Here is a 22878-nt window from a genome sequence, read left to right as displayed (position 1 = left end):
TCCCAGAACCTACATGGCAGCTTGAAACCATCTGTGCTTCTAGTTCTAGGGCATCAAGATAGGCACACACACACACACACACACACACACACACACACACACACACACTGAACACATTTTTTAAAAGGAAGAAAAGAACGCTAATCACAGGACAGTACAATAAGCCAGATAATTTCTGGCCACATGAAAAATTTATTCACAAAATAAACACTATTTACAGAATGGGACCTTGGCCCTATCTTCTCCATGCATCTCTGTATATAATCCAATATGAAATCATCAGGATTATACAGTCAGAGTGACAACACCAACTACAGAGACACAAATATTCACAGTGAATTATTCAAGACTCAGGGACTTCTTCATCAGGGCAGCAGTAATATTCCACAAAGCATATTTGCCCATCCTCATTTCTAATCATGTACTGTAATGAGAGGAATCCTCGATTATCTGTCCGAATAGACACTTTACAAGATAAAGCTAATGCCTTTGTAGAAGGTTTCAGTAAAGAAAGTTTGTATCTGTGGGAGAGTAAATGAAAAGCTGTTATTTGGATCCATTAAATGCAATGCATTCCACAAAGTAAAGGACAAACGTTAGCCAGGAACTACTGAGTAGCAAATTCTTAACCAAGGTGCTGGACTTCTTGCTTTACAGCCTGAGACTACAACGCAATATCCCTAAGTAATCTAGTGTCCAACCATCTACTCTCTTTAATGTGATGCATTTAACAGATTAAAAATTACCTGTTTTGTATTTATATGGAAATCTGGTACTCAACAATGTAACCTTCATAGTAAGTACTGACCTGTTGATCTGGGTCTTATTACAGTGAAATGCTTCCACCAAATCCGAATCTTTGGGATAGTCAAGATGGGAGTTTCCTGCATTTCCAAAAGTAGACAACCTAAGGTTGAAAGTGACTCATTTATTCACAGATTCAATAATAAGCAATATCAGAATCCATACTGCCTTAAGAAATGACATATTAAAATCCAAGTTATAGGGATTCTATCCAGCAGGTAAGTGCATTTGCACTGCAAGCTTCAGAACCTCAGTTCAAATCCTAGATCTCACATGAAAGGCCAGGTATGACCATGCATGCCTGTAACCCTACCACTCAGGGATGGAGATTAGCAGTCCTCATAACGCAGTAGCAGGTGCTTAGCCATAACGGGGAGCTTGTGATTCAAGGCAGTAAGGTGGAAGGCAATGGAGGAAAGCACCCCATGTCCTTTTCTGGCCTCGTATGTATACATAAGACCACATGCAACTGCACATTCATGCAAATACACTACATACACAGGACCACACACAACATTGTCACCATGTAACAGGCTCAAGCTGATAGCACCACTCACAGCTATAGACACCTTATCAAGCATCATAATGACGTTTCCACAGGATGCTGTAGAGGCAAAGAGTATCTAATAACAAGCTTAAAACTTTTTACTTTCTACCTTTATTGGTCGGTCAGTCGGTCGGATGTCTGTCTGTCTGTCTGTCTGTCTGTCTGTCTGTCTGTCTGTGTATGAGAGTCCATACTCTCCAGAACTTCTCTTTGGAGCTGGAGTTACAGGCAGTTGTGAGCTGGTTGACATGGTGCTAAGAATCAAACTTGGGTCCTCTGAAAGAGCATACTCTTAAAAGTCTGAAACTTTTCTACAGCTTTGAAGAAAACATCATATCAGATTATATAGTTTGTACTCTGTTCAGCTGGATAAGAACAGTTAACTTTCCTTATCTTTAAATCTAGAACTATATTTCAGAGAACTGTGCATAATAGAAGGCCTTGGTTTAAATGAATTGTAAGGTCCATTCCTAGCTTATACAGCTGAACCATTTACATGCAATTTGTGCCTTTAAATTGTGCTTTACTATTACAGTTTCTCTGTGTTAGACTGATCTTAGAAGTTTAATGGCCTTTCCAACTTTGTACTGTCAGCAAATGTACACAGTTCTGAGTTTAGTCTCCAAGAACTGCCTAAGCATTTGCTATGGGAGAAGCACGCTGACAAGCAGTGATCAGTCCTGGAAGATCTTCCTAAAGCTCGGGGTCTACCCTCCATGTTCCCAGTCAGTCTATATTCCCTGCTCTGGTGTAACTTCTGAGTTCCTTCTGCTCGGCTCTCATGCAGGATGACTGTCATCAGGTCTCCATTTCCAGCCTAGGCTCATTTCCTCAGCACCACACACATACCCAACTACCCCACCAGAGCCACATGAACTTCAAATTCTAACATATCTGTAAAAACAATTCCCAGCCACTTCCACATGTCAAATTGCTTCCCATCCTGGAATGGGACGCAGGGCCCATCTGGGTACTTCTTCCGAGAGCTGATGTGGAAGAGGATCCTCTGATACTTGATTTAAAGGATTGACTGGGTGTCAGTGCTTTCCATTTTGGTTAACTTTTAGTATATCATGAGTAAAAAAGTCTTATCTGACTAATCACAGGAGAGGGCTCCCCATAATTGTTCCTAAGTCAAAAACAAAAGAAAACAAAACCCCACAACTTATATTCTCTGCAAATCTTCAAAAATGTTAAGTTCTATAAAATTAATTTAGCTCTGAAAAAAAAAACACTCAGAAATTTTGCTGGGACAAAATATCAGAACAGTTTTGACATTGTATTTCTGCTGAAAAATGCCTGACTCAATGAGGTCCATGGTTTCCAATACTCCAAGTACTTGAGAACTGTTTCCCAAGTTCCTGTGAGTATTATTATTCTTTCTTTTTTCCTTCAGGATTTTATGTGCCCTAGGCATGAGAGCTTTGGTCACCAAGCTAGGCATCAAGCTAGGATGAACAAAGGCCTGCCCTGACTGATACAAGAACACACCACAAACCAGGTGTCTCTTTGCCCATTGCCAGGGCGTGGAGTAGTATTCTAAATGGTTTGCAATTTTGTTCTTTCTCTGCTGATTCCCATTTTTCCCCTCACCAGTGTTAAGATAGATATGTACCTTAGATCATCAATAGCTACTAAGTAAAAAAAAAAAAAAAGCTATCAGCAAATCAGAAATACCTACTTCCTTTTATATCCTGAACTGTCGTAAAAGAAAAACGGATACCATGTACATGCTGTTTAAAGGTTGAAATCCAATTTTCCTTAAGATGGAACCTCATGTGCATCACAGACAGCCATTTAAATACCACTGGTTTGTAGACTACGAAATCAACTTCCAGCATAAATGCTTTTGGGTTACTCTTTGTATGTCTTAAGTTTCCTATCTTGAGGTTGTAAAATTATGGAATAATCAAATGCTTCTGAAAATTCTAGAATGAGTTAAAAAAAAAAACCTCAACTCAACGCAACTCAATGTTGCATGGAGGTTGGGTCCATGCCAGACCACATCAGGGGTAATTGCACTGTCGTACCTGAAGTAGGGCTTGTCAGGAGACACGGTGATCTGTAGGACATCACCTGTCATGTCCAACTCAGAAAAGGCTTCCCGGAGTCCCTCGGACTGCAGGATAATTTTATTCATAACATTGGTGCTGCAGAAATCAAAATCCAGTGTGTCCTCAGGCTCCTGAGTGGTAATTTTGCAGACCGTCACTACTCCTCCTTCTTCTAGAAATAGCATCAGTGGGTGACCATAACCTTGGTAACACATCCGAAGTGCAGTTAAAGTCCCTGCAGTAAAATAAATCATGTGGGGCTTAGCTCCGTGGCTCTGGGGCTAGCGTTCCCTCCAAATGCCACACATGCTACCTCAAGAATAATTTATCTCCCAAGCTTCTAGCATGTCTGACTCTTCTTAAAGATACCTAATTCCAATAATGCCAAGGAAACTGGGAATCTGAGCAAAACCCAACTTGACGAAATGATTTTCCCACTTCTTATACACAATGCCTCTTATTGAGATACAGTATTATTTTAAATCAACTTGATAGCAATAGAGGGTAGTCATTGGTGATGTAATTTAACACGTCAAATCCCTACAGAGGAGGGATATAAAATATCCTGCTCCTTCCTACTGGTTAGAGAGCAAGTCAGGGATATGGGAAATCAAATATTCTCAGGAAAAACTGAGCTGAGGAACATTGCATTTGTAAATGCATAATTAAAAACATGTATTTACTATATGTGTATGATGGCTATGAGTGTGAATACATATATACATGACATACATGCTCATGGATGTCATAGAAAATCTCTTGAGAATTGGTCCTCTCTACCATTGGACCTAGGAATCAAACTCAGGTTTTGTTGAGCTCCCTTGGTAAGCACTTTAATAAGTTATCTCATCTGCTCAAAGTGTGAAATTGGACCCAGCTACAGATCACGACTAAGACTTGCAATCCTAGGGGGTCACAGCAAGTTCCAGGTCATCTAGGGTACATTGTATGGCAGAGTACACTGTAATCCCAACACTCAGAAGTTAAGACAGGCATACCTCAAGTTTAAGGCCAACCTGAGTTATACTCAGGACCCTGCAAAACCAAAACTTAATTATGGACCTGCCAGTGCAAAGCCATGAGTTACTTCCCAATGAAATAAAGCAATTCTCGGATTCTTTTGGGATCCTTCTGGACTTATATACAGGGTAACTGAATTTCCTAGTCAACGGTCAACTGGGAGTCAGCAAAAATTTGCTTCTCTTTGCCTCTAAGTAATTCTGAGTAAGTTAGAATAAATATGTAATTAAAACATATTTCACATTGCTAAAGATATTTTAAGACTTTAAAGTCTTTTGATTTAAAATTTTTACAAAAAAATTCTTTCAAGTTATTTATGAGTACACTGTCGCTATCTTCAGACACACCAGAAGAGGGCATCAGATTCCATTATAGGTGGTAGTGAGCCACCATGTGGTTGCTGGGAATTGAACTCAGGACCTCTGGTAGAGCAGTCAGTGCTCTTAACCACTGAGCCAACTCTCAGAGCACTGTGATAACTAATACTGTTAACTTGGCAGGCTCTAGCATCATCTAGGAAACAAGCCCCCAGGCACATCTGTGATGAGGGAGTTTCCTGATCAGGATGAGGTTGTAGGAGCCCCACCCTAAATGTAGGTAGCACCACTTTAAGGGCTTCCCTCTTAGACTGAATAAGAGAGCCAGCTTCCTGACTGTGGACAATGTGAGCATTTGCCTCACGCTCTTTCCTTGCTTCCAAGCCCTTCCTTGCCACATGGCCTAAACACTCCAACTGTGAGCTGATATAAACCTAAACTGCTTTGTAGGTCATTTTTTTCTACAGCAACAAGGAAGGTAACAACTTACCCTGCATAGTAAGATGAACTAAGATGAATGAATGCCTTCACGAATATGTAAAGAACTGTAAACAAATACTCATCTGGCAGTCTGAATATTTATGTTTATGATTGTCATCAGTGGGAGGAAAATGAGCTGAGAATTAGTTTCCCTTTATTCTTTGAAATTTTAATCCATGTAAACAAATCCACACCCTAATTATTAGGGTCTACTTATTAGGGTTAGGGTTAAGGTTAATGTTCCCTCCCTAGGACCTCCAAAGAAATGATTTTCTCCTCTGCTCCCAGCTGCCAAAAGCTCCACTAGGAGTGGGACCCCAGGTCTTCCCTGAGCAATTAGATTTCTAACAAAGGATTGGCTGGCTTGGGGCTGTAGCTCAGCTATAGTAGAGAGCTTGGCTAACATGTACTAAGTGCTAGTTTCAATCCCCAATACCACATAAAACTACAGGTGGCTGCCTATCTTTATCATCTCCTCAGTCGAGGCAAAGGCTGGAAGGTAAGTTCAAGGTCATCCTCAGTTATACAGACTGCTCAAGGCCAGGCTGGGATACATAAGACTGCCTCCAAAAATAAATAAAACATAGAAAAGCTCATATCCCAGAAGTCTTACTGTATTTTCTATGCTTTTAACCATAATAAATGTTTATGCCACAACAACAGTAGTAGTAGTAGTAATAATAGTAGTAGTAGTAGAAATATAGTTCACCTGGTGTAGGACTTGATCCAAAAATAGATAAACAGTCTAAAAGGATAGTTAAGTTAATTCGAAAAGTAACGGATTCTTCCTGAATGATAAATTCTTGAAATACATCAGCCTAGGAAAGAACAAACATGCAAACATGAAAGTGAGGTCATAGTAAGGAATGAAAAATTCACACATGAGAGTTTACATTTCACTTTATGCTTAGAAAGTAACCATACTGTGCCAACTCCATGAGACTATTTCTCATTCCCAACTAAGGCATGCTAACTTTGCAATGTTTATCACTTGAATACTACTTGATGGTTTAATCATTAAAGGTGTAACACTAAGGCCCCATTTAGAAGCTCCTGAAGGGGGTAGGGGTAGGATATGATGAAAATATATTGTATGAATTTTTTTTTTTGGTTAAAAGGGAGTAGGAGAGATGGCTCATCAGTTAAGTACACTTGCTACACTTCCAGAAAACACGTTTGATTTCCAGCACCCACATGGTGACTCAAAACCATCTGTAACCAATTTAACCATAATAAATGTTTATGCCACAACAATAGTAGTAGTAATAGTAGTAGTAGTAATAGTAGTAGTAGTAGTAATAGCAGTAATAGTAATAGTAGTAGTAGTAATATAGTTCACCATGGTGACCCAACACCCTCTTCTGGGTTGGGCAGGAACCAGGCACATGCCTTTTGCAGACATTCATGCAGATAAAACATTCTTACACATAAAATTAAAAAGTAAAAACCAAAACCAAATAAAAAACCACAAAGACAACCCCTCTCAGCAAGGGTCCTTCATTTTCATTTCTGGATCTAAATCCACTAAGTTTATCCTAACTTTGTCTTTTGTGCCTATCAGTTAAAGCTAAAGTCACTTCAGGATAGGACAATTTAATAATGCATGCATGATAATTATTTCCAATTTCTTTTGAAAACAGAAACCATGTTTTATTTATTCCTACATAATTGTGAGTTGATACTATACTCAAGCGTTCAAAAACATGAATTGAACATTGAGCTCCGACCTGACTCATACAAATACTACATAAGAATAGATTATAGCTGTGGGTGATGGTGGGGCTTTGATGCCAGTACTTCAATACAAGGCAGAAGCAGGCTGATCTCCAAGAACTTGAAGTCGATCTAGTCTACAAAAGCAAGTTCCAGGTAACCAGGGCCATATGTTAGACTGCCTCGGGGGGAAAAATGCTATTACAGCCAGTAAGAGGAAAAACTAAAACATGCATTTCAATAATTATATTGTAAAGAGTAAACATTCTCGGTTGTTATCCTAACTAAATAAGACTATTGAAAATTAAGTCTGGTGCCACTTATGTCAAATAGGAAAGATAAAGTGTCTATAAAAGGTAAATGGTGATGAGTGTCTCATTAATAAACTGTCACTAGTAATCGTTCATCTGTGTGAGACAAGATGGGGAAAGTATTTGTTGGCAGGAAAGAAAAAAGTAGGCATTTTGTTCTCTAACTTGAGTTTTATGGAATAAGTCCTTCAAGTTAAACTCGTTAGGGAATGCTTAAAAATGTCTCCACTCCCCCATACCTGAATAAAGGCATTGGCTTGCACACACTTTGCATTTTCCACGGTAACCTTGATTCCATTTTTAGTAGCAAAACACGTGGCGTGTTCTTTGAAGTGAATGGCTTTCAAGACAGTGGAGAGATTCCTAACGTTGTCAAGGCTGGCCACTAAGCAGTACTGTTCGTACTCATCCTCATTGTACTGGGTTAGGAGAGGCATGGGTGGACCACTGTACGTTCAGCTCAGAGAGAAGGATGCTCCTCTTCCGGAAGATCTCCGAAAACCTGAGACACGGAACAACAAACCCCGCGATCAGTGCTAACAGGACTGGCGATCTCAACCCGAGCCGAAATCGGGAACATTCTATCTCCATGTCTCAAAACTACGGTTTCCTTGTCTGATACAGCCGGAAAATGCAATTCACTGGGTAGTTCTAATTGGCGCGGGTTCCTACAGGGTAACAAGAGCACGAGGCCTGCTTAGCCCCTCTGAGCGCCACCAACCTTAGCCCGCCACAGACACCTTAGACCGCGGCGCCGACCGTCACCCAGCTCACCAGCCCGCTCGCCGCACAGCGGCCACTAAGGGGAGCCCCGGGCGCCAGGCCCCTGCCTTTGAGGTGACGTCCGATCCCGTAAAGCCCTTGTCAGCCTAGCCCCAAGAAGAACACCCTGAGAATCCAGAAGCCAGCAAGCCTGGCAAACAGCTCCCGCCACTGTTCAGACCCGCAGCCAACCAGGCCACCGTCACCACCGAGCCGCCGGGTGCCTAGATAGTCTACCACAAGACCGGAAGAAAGCGTCTGAGAGCTGGATGACTAACTCAGGGCTCAGCGTGCACTACCATAGAGATCGGAAGAAGGAGCGAGCGGCGGAACCGGAAGTGTGGACAGCAACTAACGCGGCGAGGCAGGATGGCGGCGACTAAGAGAAAGCGGCGTGGGGACCTGGAGGTTCAAGCAAAGAAGCCAAAAAAGAACCGGAAAGATGCCGGGCAGCCAGCTAAGCAGGCCGATGTGGCAAAAGAGGCGGAGGAAGAAAAAGATCGTATTCCAGGTCCTGTTTGCAAGGTAAGAGGCCCGACTCCTGGAGTTGGAGTCGGCTTCCTGACCCGCCTTTGAGCTACCGAAGTGACTTCAACCAAAACTTGACTGGATTATGAGCTTAAGGTTCCCTTGACTGGACAGGACAGTGTTATGTCTAGTTTTCGTGCAGATGGCCGTATTCCTGGAAACCGCTGTTCGTAGACCCTTAGCCAACTAACAGGGAGGTAATTTAATGAGTATTTAGTTCTAATATTCTGCCTTCCGGTTACTGGTCCCCCGCCTCCCCAGAGTAATGTTTTTTCTTTTTCTTTTTTTCCTCAAAGTCTTTATGGTGTATCAATAAATTCCTTCCATCTTGGTCCATATCACACGGGGTTACCAAAGTTTGTTTGCCAAGCCTTTAAAGTTACTGTCCCTGTGAGTCCAACTTGTTTGGTTAGATCTTTAATTCAAAGGATAATAGTATTTTTTTTTTTTTTTTCGGAGCTGGGGACTGAACCCAGGGCCTTGCGCTTGCTAGGCAAGCTCTCTACCACTGAGCTAAATCCTCAACCCCGGGATAATAATATTATCAATAATAATAAACTTAGACCATTAATTTTACTGTGCTCAACAGTGCGTCACACTTATACCAAGATGAGCTTTCCTGGCCTTGGCATCTAGGAGACGATGAACAAGATTTCTTTCCTCCAGAAATACTGGAGTTTAGCAGGAAAGAAGGCTTCATAGAAAACTGGGTTTATTCTAAAGGCGAGCAGGTTCTTGTTAGAGTTACTTTCCGTCACCTGAAAACTCCTTAAGCAAGGTATATTTATGGAGGAAATCTTGCCTCAGACTTTTCTGACCTTTGTGCTTAGTGTAGTACTCTAGTACTAAGTAAAAAGTAAATGTGAAAGGCCAGTGTATATTGTACCCCAGTTTTAATTAACAGCTAAATCTCATACCCTTGTCTGAAAGGATAAAAGTGACTTTTTCGAAAAATAAGCTGGACTCATAAGGTTTTCAATAAAAGTCAGTGCTCTCTTTTAGGAGTCAGACAGAAACATGTTGGGAACTGTAATCTGAGTCACACTATGATACATTAATTGAAGTTAATGAGGCAATTACTACTTTTAGGGTGGTAAGGAAACATGTAGGACTTAGCCTTTTAGCTGGATTTCAAAGAAAGGGTTCAATTTATATATTGGGGGGGAGATGAAAAAAATTCATCAAAGGCATTAAATGGGGGGTAAGGGTTGGTGGAGAAAATCTAAAAACTCAGCTGATTAGCTGAGAATGTGCAGGGTCAGTGTTGGGCAGTGGTGTTGTAAACAGTGAAAATGCATTTTATAGTCCATGTTGAAGTTTGGAAACCAAGATTAAATTGGTGCTAGTTAGCTGTCACAGTGATTCTGTCTGGGAAAGCCAGGCATTCAAGAGCTTTGCAGCTGTTGATAATCAGTTATAGGGATTTAAGGACACTGTAGGCTTTACAAACTGTTGTAAAGAGGAACTGATAGTGGTCAGTGGTGCTTATGATGTCTGTGAGAAACCAGAGGCAAATGGGATCTTCAGAGTATGAGCCCCTGAAGTGAGGTAGCAGAAGGAGGGAAGGGCTAAAGAAGGGGGGAAGAAATATTGGTAAGGAAATATGCAGGTTTAGGCTTGGTAAAGTTTAGTGTTAGAGTTGAGTTTGAAGCTTTACTCTGTCTGATACATGTATAATTAAAGCTAGAAAGAGTCTTGCCTTTCTGTACAGTTAAACTGGAAATGAACATAGGAACTGTAATGGGGAGAATAAAAAGTTAAAGATGTTAGGGGGCTAAGGAAAGATCCTTGCAGTGGTGAGGGTGGTGAAGTAGTCCGTTTCGTTTTAAGACCTTGGCCTATGTTCCCAGGACAGCCTTAAAGTCCTGGTCCAAGTCCTCCTGCTTCAGCCTCAGTACTGGGACTAAGGAAGTATATCAATGATGCCTGATACTGGAAACTTGAAAAACTGTCAAAAACACACGAAGTAAGTTCAGCACAAAATGTTAAAATCTACCGTTTTCTTTTCTTTAGGGCAAATGGAAAAATAAAGAGCGGATCCTCATCTTTTCTTCCAGAGGAATAAATTTCAGAACAAGACACTTGATGCAAGACTTGAGAATGTTGATGCCTCATTCTAAAGCAGGTACGCTAGCATTGTGCTTTACACTGTGTGTATAGACCTGACTAACATATTTACATATTTACCTGTTTGCTCGGCTTTGTCAGGTAAAGAACCACAGTACACTACTACAGGTTGCTGGTACAGTCTAGTCAGTTAAGTAGAGGAGCTGAGGTTAGTCCCCAGAATTGGCAGAAAGGGTCTGGGTGTGGTGGCACAGGACTACTACTCCAGCTCTGAGAAGGTGGAGGCAGATGAATACTTGGGGCTTGATGGCGAGCCAGTTTTGCCAGGTGGGCAACCTCTGCCAGTTTAAGGACCCTGACTCAAAAACAAGGTGAGCAGCACCTGAAGGAAGACACCCTAGGGTGACCTCTGGACTGATGAAAACACACACACACACACACACACACACACACACACACACTCATTCACTTCAAAAGTTCACTCAAGTACCACATTTTAAAAGAAATTCTTAAATTATTAGAAGTTATTGACAAAAGTCCACATGTTATTTACTTTTAAAAATATCCATCTTAATATAGAAGGGTTTCCTAAAAATTCAAGAGCACTTACATTACAGTAGCTTCTAGTGGTCAGAAGATGGATGGGATATGGAGGAAGGACTGGCGTGCATTGCTTCCTAAACATTTAAAAACTTTCATTTTTGAGACAGGGTCACTTTATATAGCCTAGTCTTCCCTTGCCTTTTACTCATAAGGATCTGCTTATTTGAGCCCCGTGTTGGGACTGAAAGTGTGTGTACCACTACCCTTGGCTTAACAGTGTTCTTTTCTGCCTTAGAGGCTACTGAGAAATGTTTGCTTTTGATTTCAGACATCTGTCACTGCCGTGTGTATAGTGTATGGCTGTTTCCTGAGATGGTTTTGGATTATGTTTTATGGAATGGCTTAGTTTTTTAGTCTTTCTCAAGCCAAACTTGTCTGTACTGTCCTCAATCCCTGAAAGTAACTGAAATTCTTTATTGATGTACTTCATTTCTAAGGTTATTCAAAAACAATTTTAAAATTGCCTTTGATTCAAAATAATATTTTCATAAGTTAAAATATAAGTTTGGTCAGGTGTAGTGCCACACACTTTTAGCGCCAGCATTTGGGAGGCTGATCTCTTGAGTTCAAGGCCAGCTAGGACTTTGTAGTTGGTCTCATTTTCCTTCCAGGAGCTGGGCATTGTGGTACTTACCTGGACTATCACTGATAGGAGATGGTGGTGGGAGTATCAGGAACTGAAGTACATAGGCACTTTGAGGTCAGCCTAAACTACATGAGAGCCAGTCTTTAAAAATAATTGTTTTGAGCCTGGCCAGGTGGCACAGGCCCATAATTCCAACTACTTGGAAGTTGGAAGATTGAAAGTTCAAGGCCTGCCTGAGCAAATTAGTGAGACCAGCCTGAAAGTAAAAGTGAAGAGGGCTTGGCTGTAGCTCAGTGGTAGAGTGCTTGCCTGGCTTGTGCCTGTCCTGTCCTGGGGTTCCAGTCTCCACTACAGTGGTAAGTAGGCACTGCACTATCTGCTCTCTACTTGTTTAGTTTATGAAGAGGTTGAGTGTTTTTAGTTTTGATCAGTCTTAAATTATCTAGATAGCAGATGTAGTCAAAGTCAGGCAGTCTTGAAATCTATTATTTACTGGCTTTCTCTTTTTCTTTTTATAGATACTAAAATGGATCGTAAAGATAAGTTATTTGTGATAAATGAGGTAATTTTAAAGTTAATTACAAGTATTTTATCAACTCTTAAAAATGTCTTAACAAGTTAGTGACTTATAAAAGTCATTTTGGGAATAATTCCAATTTTATTAGTTTCACTAATTTGTCAGTTTTTTTCTTTCATGGTATCTGTTATTACTTGAAACTTACAGCGAAAGGATGATTAACCAAAATATATAAAACAATTTCAAAGAATGCTAGCTATTTATACCCATGCAGTAAAAAGTACTCATTATTAACTGAGCAGGGAAAATTGTTCTCTGGGTATTACAAATTAATAATAGTTAAAATTTGAAAGTACTGTGGAAGATACTAAGATTATGTTTCAAAACAAAATTTTCTAAGCAGTTCTAAGGTTATTTGGTTACTGAAAGGTTTCTATTTGGTAGTTTGGCACAGATGTTGACATTATTGTACAAGCTGTGACAACAGTGTTGACCAGAACTAGAACAATGCCCTCTTTGTCAGGAAGCCTCAATGAGGGAGGCAGGACATAACAAGATTATACTTTCCAGTAAGGATACAAGAAATAAAGCAGTATGTATTTTTCATTCCTGAGCTAGACTAGAAAAGCATTTCTGAGAGGAGTTGTCTTGAAGGGGAATTGTCAGTTCACTCTTAGACTTAAAAAGAAAATGGTGGAAGAACATTCCAGTAGGGAAGTCAAGTACAAAAAGTAGTCCCAGTAAGTACTTTAAAAAAAAAGCAACAAAATCAAAGGAAAATGTTTTTTAATTTGGCAAGTTTCATTATCTTGAGTAGTTTGAGTCTACTATAACATGGGAATATATTCTAAGGATGCTTTTGTGTTTCTTAAGGATAGTTTTTGACCATGTTGCTGGCCATGGTGCTGCTTGCCTTTAATCTCAGCACTCAGAAGGCAGAAGTAAGCAGATCTCTTGAGTTTGAGGCCAGCCTGGGCTATAGATACAGAGTAAGTTTCAGGACAGCCAGTGACACACAGATAAACAAAATAAAACAAAAGACTTCAGATGTTGATCAAATCACTTTGAAGTAGGTTTTGTTTACTTTTGCCTCTTACCAATCCCTTAATTCATGAATAAATGTCTTGCCTGTGTAAATAAAATTTAAAAATTTAAATGTTATAAAATTAAAGTAAAACGTTGATGACTGAAATAAAGGATATTGGGGCTGAAGAGTTGACTCAGCGACGAAGAGAATTGACTGTTCTTCCAGAGGTCCTGAGTTCAATTCCCAGCAACCGCATGGTGGCTCACAACCATCTGTAATGTAATCAGATATCCTCTTTAGTTTTCTTAGAGCTGTATTTTGTGATACAGTTCTAGTATCGCATATTTTCTATGTTGTTTTCAGTCATTGGAGTTTGTGCATGGGAATATAGTTGGAAGAGATCTTCAGTAACAGCAAGAACACCAGTTACTCTTAAGATATTAGACTAGTGAACCTGCAGTCCAACACTCAGGAGGAGGAAGAGTACCGAGATAAGGGTAGCTTAGGCTGCATGATACTTGGTGCCCCACATGTGGCCCATACATATACAGCCACCAAACTAGATAACATGGATGAAGCAAAGAGGTGCAGGCTGACAGGAACCAGATGTAGATCTCTCCTGAGAGACACAACTGGAATATGGCAAATATATAGGCGATTGCCAGCAGCAAACCACTGAACTGAGAACGGGACTCCCGTTGAAGGAATCAGAGAAAGGACTGAAAGAGCTGAAGGGGCTTGAGACCCCATATGTACAACAATGCCAACCAACCAGAGCTTCCAGGGACTAAGCCACTACCCAAAGACTATACATGGACTGACCCTGGACTCTGACCTCATAGGTAGCAATGAATAGCCTAGTAAGAGCACCAGTGGAAGGGGAAGCCCTTGGTCCTCCCAAGACTGAACCCCCAGTGAATGGGATTGTTCGGGGGAGGGCGGTAATGGGAGGATAGGGAGGGGAACACCCACATAGAACGGGAAGGGGAGAGGTTAGGGGGATGTTGGCCTGGAAACTGGAAAAAGGAATAACATTTGAAATGTAAATAAGAAATACCCAATTTAATAAAGATGCAAAAAAAAAAAAACAAAAAAACCCACCATATAATACCACAGATGAAAGAGATTTGAGTGGAGGATCCTTCTACCAGAGGCGTAGAACATCAAGTTTAACTTGAGTAGAATGCCAGAGAGGAAATAAAATTCTGTGAATAAATATACACAGGTTGTTTTTAAAAAGAAATCTGGTTACTTATTCCTTTAGTTCTTGTTATATTATCTTTTTTCTTTTTTTAGGTCTGTGAAATGAAAAATTGCAACAAATGCATCTACTTTGAAGCTAAGAAAAAGCAGGATCTCTATATGTGGTAAGAGAATATATTGATAGAATTGATAAATATAACAGGATGTAATGTTTATGTAAAAGGAATGGAGAGAACTCATTTAATTGCGCAATATTTGAAGCCGTTAAAGAACATTTGGCATGAATATTGTAGGCGTGGGCTATTTTACATTATAGATACTTGTATCTTATACCATAGATGTCCTGTCTTGTACTAGAGACATGTGCTGTTTGATAATCTGCTAGTATGGGTGAGCATTCACTGTATTGTACATTCTAATCTGTTGAAAAGCTTCTTTCATATATTTCAGGCTTTCAAATTCACCTCATGGGCCATCTGCCAAATTCTTGGTTCAAAATAGTAAGTTTGACTTAATATTTCTTAGTGAACATTTTAGAAACATTTGGGGGGGTTGGGGATTTAGCTCAGTGGTAGAGCGCTTGCCTAGCAAACGCAAGGCCCTGGGTTTGGTCCCCAGCTCTGAAAAAAAAAAAAAGAAATATTTGGGGATAATTTCAGCAAATTTTTAACTTTTTCATTACAATTTTTTTTTTTTAGTTCATACCCTGGCTGAACTAAAGATGACTGGGAACTGTTTGAAAGGTTCTCGGCCCCTTTTATCTTTTGACCCTGTAAGTTTCTCATTCAGTGTGTGGTCTAATTCTCTTATTCTAAGTGGTTGATATAATAACCACTAATATAAAGACATTTTAAAGAAGGTACTCTTGTTTTTAAGTAATGTCTTCATATTTTTATTTTTAGGCTTTTGATGACTTGCCACATTATGCTTTGTTAAAAGAATTCTTAATTCAGGTAAATATCTTTCTTAGAAAGTAGTTTTAGGAATATATAATGTCTTCCTTGGAATGTGCTTATTAACTTAGACATCAAGGCACATGGTGTGCCTTGGAATGAAAAACTAACAAACTTTTTTTTTTTTTTAAAGATCTTTAGTACACCACGGTACCATCCCAAGAGTCAGCCGTTTGTGGACCACGTGTTTACGTTCACCATTCTGGATAACCGGATCTGGTTTCGGAACTTCCAGGTTGGCTGTACTTCATGTTTCATGCTTGGAATATTTTGGGATATACATTACTGACAATGAAGACGTATATTCTTTTAAGTCGCTCCATTTCTCCTCCAGGTATTTGTGGCAAATGATTGCTGCCACATACCTGAAGAGATCTCTACTTGCTTCTTTCACTGGTTGTCAGTTGATGTGACAGATGACATTTGTTAACAAGCTGCTACACTCATTTAAACAGAGGACATAGACTGGAACTCTGCTGATTGGCTCCAGCCTTTCCTGAGTCCTGTAAAGGACAGTTTGTTATTTCTCTTCCTGAAAGGTTAGACTATAGCACTAGAGGGTGGGAGGCCGTTAAGGCTTAGGAAAACAATTGCTATAGTGACAACTTTTAGGTGAGTCATGAAATGACTCATCCAGGGGAAGTGGGGCTTCTAGAAATCTTCTAGAAATCTAGAATTTGTCATAATGTGCAGAAAAGTAGAGAGCAGCAAGAACAAGGTTTCATTCAGCTGTAGGTGAGAAACACAGGAGATGGGCTCCTGTCTCTCCTGGCTCCATGTTTTATAGAAGAATCCTTTGAGTATCAGTTAAATCTCCTTACTTGGAAGAGTGGATCTCCTGAGAGTGTTATAAGAGTGCTTTCCCAACACTCGGGAGCCGGAGGCAGGTGGATCTCTGAGTTCTAGAACAGCCCGGGCTGTGTAGAGAGACGCTGTTCAATGGACAAATGAAAAGAATGTTTGTGTTTGTTAAACTAATTCAGATTCACAGTTTTTAGAAAAACACAGGTAAGGTACATGTGTGTAAGCATGAAGACCTGAGGTGTAAATGGCATGTGTTTGTGATCCTAGATCTGGAGTGGTAGAGACAGGGAGATCCCTGTGGCTTGTTGGCTGGCCCATCAAGTTTAATTTGCAAGTTCCAGCTACTAGTGAGAGGCCATCTCAGAAAGCAAAGTGGGACAGGAGATGGCTCAGCAGGTAAAGGCTCCTCACTGAGCCTGGCAGCCTGAGCTTGTTTTCTAGGACACATGTGGTAGGTAGGAGAGAACTGAGCCTGTAGCTGTCCTATGGATTCTGCGCATGCTCACCAAAACACAAACGCCCATTTACAATATAAATGGATATAAAGAAAGAGACATGTGGGCAGCTCCTGAAGAACAGCATTTGTGGTTGCTTTGCTCTCTAGCCTTCACACATGCACATGAACACTGAAAAATAAAATCATGGTGTTTGTATAACTTCTTTGAGCTAGTAACAGATTATAGGAAGCATTGTGATTTACCACTTCCCAAGTTCGTACCTTCTTACTTTGAAATTATCAATTCTGGTTTTGTGATTTATTTTGGTTTTGGTTTGTATTATTTTGAGACAGGGTCCCTTTATGTATCCCTGACTGGCCAGGAACTCATGTAGACAAGGCATTAATCCACCTGCCTTTGCCTCGGTGCTGAGATTCACAGTGTGCCAGGCTTGTTTTATCAATTCTTAGAGTATACTTGTAATGAAGTTGTGGCTGGTTTACCTTTTGGCAATATACCCAAACCACAAGGAGTGTTTCTTTTCTATTGAAGATTATAGAAGAAGACGCTGCTCTAGTGGAAATTGGACCTCGTTTTGTCTTAAATCTCATAAAGATTTTTCAGGGAAGCTTTGGAGGACCAACCTTATATGAAAATCCTCATTACCAGTCTCCAAACATGGTAAGCTGCGTGTTTCAGTTGGTTCTGTTTTGTTTTCGGTTTATCTATACTATAGTGCTTTAGCCACTGTAATCACTGGTGTCACTGAATGACTGAATTTGTCCTGCTGCACATGTTTCTTTTTTTTTTTTAATGATTTTGGGTGCAGGTACATAAGTGAATGCCTTAATTCAAACGTCTACACTTTGTTGTGTCTAGCATCGGCGCGTCGTAAGGTCCATCACAGCTGCCAAGTACAGAGAGAAACAGCAAGTCAAAGATGTTCAGAAATTAAGGAAGAAAGAACCAAAGACTATTCTTCCACACGATCCCACTGCAGATGTGTTTGTTACACCAGCAGAGGAGAAACCAATAGAAGTACAATGGGTGAAACCAGAGCCAAAAGTGGATCTGAAAGCGAGAAAGAGAAGGATTTACAAAAGGCATCGGAAACTGCAGCAGAAGATGAGCAGAGGGGGTGCCAAATGAATCCATGGATAACTATCTCTTTTAGTTACTGTGTATTTATTTCGTATTCCATGTGTAAATACTTTTAGTATACAGAATTAGCTGTCTGATTAGGGCGCTATTTTAAAAAATTAAAAATCTTTAAGTCAGTATTGGTATTTTTCTAAATAAAGCATCTTCAGAACTCACCAGCTACTTTATTCTTTTCAGAGCCTCACTTAGTATTGAGTCTTTAGCACACTTAACAGTTATCTTGCCTTGTTTGCTTAGAATTATAGTTTGGTTAAGCTGAAATTCAAAAGAACTAGTTGGGTCTGTAATTACTTACAAAGATGTTAGAGACTGGATGGGAGGGTGGAGGTCATTTCACTGAGCTTTCTCTGCTGAGGTCACTAATTCACGAAGCCTTAGGAAGCAGACTTCTGATCGTTATAGGATATTTGATTGCAGTGAATCCCAAAATTGTGGTGTTTACTGGAAAACCCTGTTTTTAGTTGTGGCTCAGCCTTAGCACACACCTTTAATCCCCCTGACTGGAATACAGACCAGAGAACAAAGAAAACAAAGAACAGAGAACAAAGTTCTGGGAGCAGCAGAGAAAAGGAAGTTGTACTGGGACAATTGTACGGAGACATGTTGAAAGAACAAGCCAGAAGATTAGAACAGATAGTCAGGGTTAATTTAAGGCTAAGCACAGCAAAGAGGCCAAGAGAAAAGATTGATCAGCTTTGAGAAGAGTTTGAGGCAGAACACCTGAGTTGAATTGAGTCAGCTATCTGAGATCAGAAAGAACTAGAAGGGGTGACAGAACTAGAAAGGGTGAGTTTATTCGGTGTCTTGAGGCTGAAAGCATTCTAGGCCTAGATTTGATTGTACAGAGGCTAGAAGCTTCCAGGACTAGGCCTAGGCTAGTCTGAGGCAGTAAGCCTCGGAGACAACAATTACATCAGGAGAATAAGTTACTTTTACATTTTAGTACCTGTACCATTTAATTCTTAGGCTTTAAAAAACAACTAATACCTGTTTGTAAGCAACTTTAATTTTAGACAACTTCAGATTCTAGATAGCAGTAGCAATAGGGAAAGCAGCAACCTGATCCACCAGTGGTGATGGGGCTGGCTGGCTGGTGAGATGCATGGACATAGATGTTTTTTATACATACATATATATGTTAAATTGTATCAGATGGTTTTGTCACACCTTTTCACTTAACATGGTGTGTTTCCCCACACCTGCAGCATGTTTACTGACTAAACATGTATGCTTTCTCCATTCAAAGATTTCTAAATGTTTCTAGTGTTTCTAGTATGGTGCCTGTGGTAAACATTTCGGTACAGAAATCTCTTTGTACAACACTTGTTAAATAAAACTGGTCAAAGGTTTTTAGTAATAAGGCTTTCTAATCTCTTTTGTAAGATCCAAAGTTGTACCTTACCAGACATTAGAACAATCATTCTTGTGCTCTTGCCTATGAGAATACCAGTTGCAAAGTAGATATATTATTTTTGAGGGGAAATTATGCTTTTGTGGGAGTGGGATTGGACTAATCTTGATATCCTGTAATCTTGTAGTGTGGTGTGGTTATCTTTCACTTATTTCTAGTTTTATGTGATTACTGGTTTTTAGATTTAATTTCTAGTTTCTTTTTTCTTTTTCTTTTTTTTTAATTCTGTGATAAACATCCTTACCCAAATGCAACTTGATTGGAAATAATTTATCTTAAACTTCCAGGCTCATCACTGAGGGAAATAGAGTCAGGAAGTGAAGCAGAGATCCAGGAGAACACAGATTAGTGGCTGCTCCTGGTTTGCTTGGCTGCTTTTCCTACCAATCACCTGCCTAAGGATGGCACTGCCTGTGGGGGGCTTGTCCCTCCTACATCAGTGGCCCACCGGCCACTCTGAAAGTATTTCCTCAATTGTTCCATCTACCCAAGTGACTATAGTTTGTCAAGTTGACCAAAATCAGCACGAAGTCACTTAAAACCTGTGTGTACCGGCTGGAGAGATGGTGAGGGTTAAGAGCACTGGCTGCTCTTTGAGAAGACCTGGGTTCAGTTAAGTTGTTAATTGTGCTACTGTTCTTGAAATAGTTTTAAGTAAGACTACTTGAAGTTATTTAAATTATACAAGTGATTCAGATCTGAGATTCACTTGTCTAGCTAGTTTGACATGGCCATAGCTGGTTAAATACAGAGGACTAAATGGCCATTGGTTATTTAGTCAGTTGAGTAAAGCCTTGAATGAAAGTAGGGTGTTAAACATGAGGAAGAGTTTACTAGTGAATATATGCTGTGAACAAACTACAATTTATAAAAAGTTGCCAGTTTTGAAAAACATGAACTTTGGATTCTTGCATTGTGAGGTTTTGGTAGAATTTCCAATTTCACAATTTTTCTCTCGTAATTTTTTTCCTCTTAGTTTTTCCAGTCATAATTTCAAATTAAGAGTTAATTTGTGCAAATTTTTATCCCCCAAGTTGCACAGGTAGCTTATATAAAATCAGTATGCTTAAATCAGAATACTCTTGAAACAATACAGTGACTCATGTGATTCCCTAGCTCTTGAGAGGCTGCATCTATAGACCTGCATCCAGACCAATTTGGACTACATAGTCTCAAAACCAACCAACCAACCAAAGATGACCCAAATAACATCCAGTTTAACTCTACTCCATTGTCATGGACCAAAATAAATGATGCTCACCCCAAAGCAGTAAAGCAATTTGCAGAGTTTACAACCAACCACGTGGCTAAAGGTGAACAAGTGTATTCACCCCATATCCCCCACGCCTACATGGTTCTCAGGAGAAGAAAGATCCTAGGTATCTTGGGAACTCAAACTTTTCCAGCCTTATCCATTACCATTAACAAATGATTGAAAAAATAGGCAAGTGTTCAAACAGTAACTTAGCCATCTAATAGAGAAAACGCTGAGGCTCGGTTGGGTTTTGTGATTGTGTTGGGGGCAGAATATTAAGGAAGGGATGGTCACCCTTACCATTTGGTTGCTCCAACCCTGTACACAAGATGCTAGCAATGAATGTCTTTTTAGCCATATATTATTGAATAGAATCTACAGCTACCTGATGTATGTAAATATTCCATCTTTTTTTTTTTTTTTTTTTTCCCCCCCCCGGAGCTGGGGACCGAACCCAGGGCCTTGCGCTTCCTAGGTAAGCGCTCTACCACTGAGCTAAATCCCCAGCCCCGTAAATATTCCATCTTAAAGTTATGAATGTGTTTTCATAGACTTTAGGATACCATTTTGACATAAATGTACAGATCTCTTATGTATGTAATATAATTAATATGACTACTCAAATCCCGCCAAAACCTGTTGGCTAAATACTATCCCAAAACTGCATTCTCAAGCCAATCAACTTAATAGCATACAAAAAGTTAGGCTTCAAGAGAGATGCATAGGGGTTGGGGATTTGGCTCAGTGGTAGAGCGCTTGCCTAGCAAGCGCAAGGCCCTGGGTTCGATCCCCAGCTCCGGAAAAAAAAAAATAGAAAAAAAAAAAAGAGAGAGATGCATGGTACTTATTAAGCTGGTTAAGTCTTAAACACTGGGATGAAAGGCAGAGTGCCTTATCAAAAGCAGGTTCTCCTCCAGGTTCTCCCAGCATACCTCAGTCCCTACCTGTTACAGGCATAGCCTGCCCTTTGCCGTCTACCAAAGACTCCCCAGCCCAGGGGCTGCACACCCCTGAGGCACTTCCCTGTATAACCCAGCCATTTCAGTTACCCGACTTCTGGTCTTACCCCCCCCCCCCCCCATCCCCTCCGCACTTCACACTGGGCTCTCCCATATGCTCTGGCTATGCTCTCCGTTTTATCCACAATAAACTTTCTCCTCCAGCAAACCTAGGAGCAGTCATGTCCTTTTATATATGTATGTATGTATGTATGTATGTATGTATGTATTTTTCATTCAGTACTCAGGTTTCTCTTAGGTCATATAAATATTTTAACTTTTATTTAATATTTCCATGTAGAGGAAAGGGTTTTTGTGGATTGCAAAAAAGACATCTTTATAATAATTATTATTTTAAATTGGAAGGTTGGTTTTGAACTCATGGCAATCATTTCTCTTTGGTCTCCCAATTGCTGGCAATCACAGGCATGATCCACCATCTCTAGTCAGGCAACTCAGTCTTCTAGAGCTTGCAAACAAAAGCATACAGGGAGGGAGAAAAAAAAATGTGTTGCCCCCCCCCCCCCCCCCCAATAAGGAAAGTTCTCCAGAGAGGAAATGCTCTATAAACATTTTGTTGTTGTTTTGAGGTCTTAGCAAGGCTGGGTGTTGTTTAAGACATTTCACGACACTCATTGATCTATTCTTTTTTTCTTTAAAGATTTATTTATTATATATAAGAACACTGTAGCTGTCTTCAGACACACCAGAGGAGGGAATCAGATCTCATTACAGATGGTTGTGAGCCACCACCTGGTTACTGGGATGTGAACTCAGGATCTCTGGAAGAGCAGTCAGGGTTCTGAACCGCTGAGCCATCTCTCCAGCCCTGACTGACTTATTCTTAGGAAGAGTAATTGCTATGATGTGGACATTTTCTGCTTCATATATGTGTAAAAGAACTAGTCTGGCAGTGGAGACCAGTAAGCCCAGCACTTGGGAAGCAGAGACAGAATCACAAATTTAACTCCTGTGGAACAAGCAGACCTTGAATTCACAGGTAATTGAAGTTGTGGTTTGGAACTCCTGAATACTGGCCTCTGCCTCCTGGGTGGGGGCGGGGATTAAAGCTGTGTTCTTCATACGCACTCATCCCGGCTTTTGTTATGCTATCTTAAAATGTTTAAAAACTGATTTAAGCAATCATCTTATTTACTGTCCTTTATCATGCATTATCAGTCAAGAGGAGAGGAAAAAAAATGAGAGATCCTAGGAAGTGGTAGCTGAAGAGAATTGAAAGGTTAGTGAACCCAAGTGTTCCCACCAAGAACTTCTAAAACTAAGCGCTTGACTACTTGAAGCTCGAGTTGCCCCTTCTGT

The 22878-nt window shown here is 40.2% G+C and overlaps 2 protein-coding genes and 1 pseudogene across 5 annotated transcripts; 1 reads left to right on the top strand and 2 right to left on the bottom strand.

Moving 5' to 3' along the window:
• Positions 1 to 155: 155 nt before the first annotated feature.
• On the bottom strand, positions 156 to 8215 carry Rad1 (RAD1 checkpoint DNA exonuclease). Of its 4 annotated transcripts, none has more exons than XM_087618418.1 (6): positions 8190 to 8215; positions 7486 to 7748; positions 5932 to 6040; positions 3382 to 3640; positions 809 to 907; positions 156 to 521 (listed from the first exon to the last, which is right to left on the bottom strand). In XM_087618418.1, the coding sequence occupies exons 2-6, from the start codon at positions 7681 to 7683 to the stop codon at positions 344 to 346; spliced, it is 843 nt and encodes a 280-aa protein (XP_087474544.1). In that variant the 5' UTR covers positions 7684 to 7748; positions 8190 to 8215; the 3' UTR covers positions 156 to 343. The 4 variants fall into 4 exon arrangements, with proteins under 4 accessions (XP_087474544.1, XP_087474535.1, XP_087474536.1 ...); XM_087618409.1 differs by having other exon boundaries at positions 8021 to 8212; XM_087618410.1 differs by having other exon boundaries at positions 8077 to 8212.
• On the bottom strand, positions 2752 to 2879 carry LOC120101260 (small nucleolar RNA SNORA48; annotated as a pseudogene).
• Positions 8216 to 8373: 158 nt separating the features above from the next.
• Positions 8374 to 19251, top strand: Brix1 (biogenesis of ribosomes BRX1). Its single transcript, NM_001029915.1, is given in 10 exon segments — positions 8374 to 8533; positions 10550 to 10661; positions 12311 to 12354; positions 14633 to 14703; positions 14990 to 15039; positions 15238 to 15311; positions 15442 to 15492; positions 15626 to 15727; positions 17286 to 17414; positions 17613 to 19251. Coding segments are annotated over 10 exon segments (1059 nt in total). The 5' UTR covers positions 8374 to 8377; the 3' UTR covers positions 17883 to 19251.
• The last annotated feature ends 3627 nt before the right edge of the window (positions 19252 to 22878 follow it).

The sequence above is a fragment of the Rattus norvegicus genome, chromosome 2, assembly GCF_021556685.1.
Source record: "Rattus norvegicus strain SHRSP/BbbUtx chromosome 2, alternate assembly SHRSP_T2T, whole genome shotgun sequence".
Classification (NCBI taxonomy): Eukaryota; Metazoa; Chordata; class Mammalia; order Rodentia; family Muridae; genus Rattus; species Rattus norvegicus.
The sequence above is the reverse complement of the archived record's forward strand: the minus strand, read 5'-3'. Positions and strand labels throughout refer to the sequence as shown.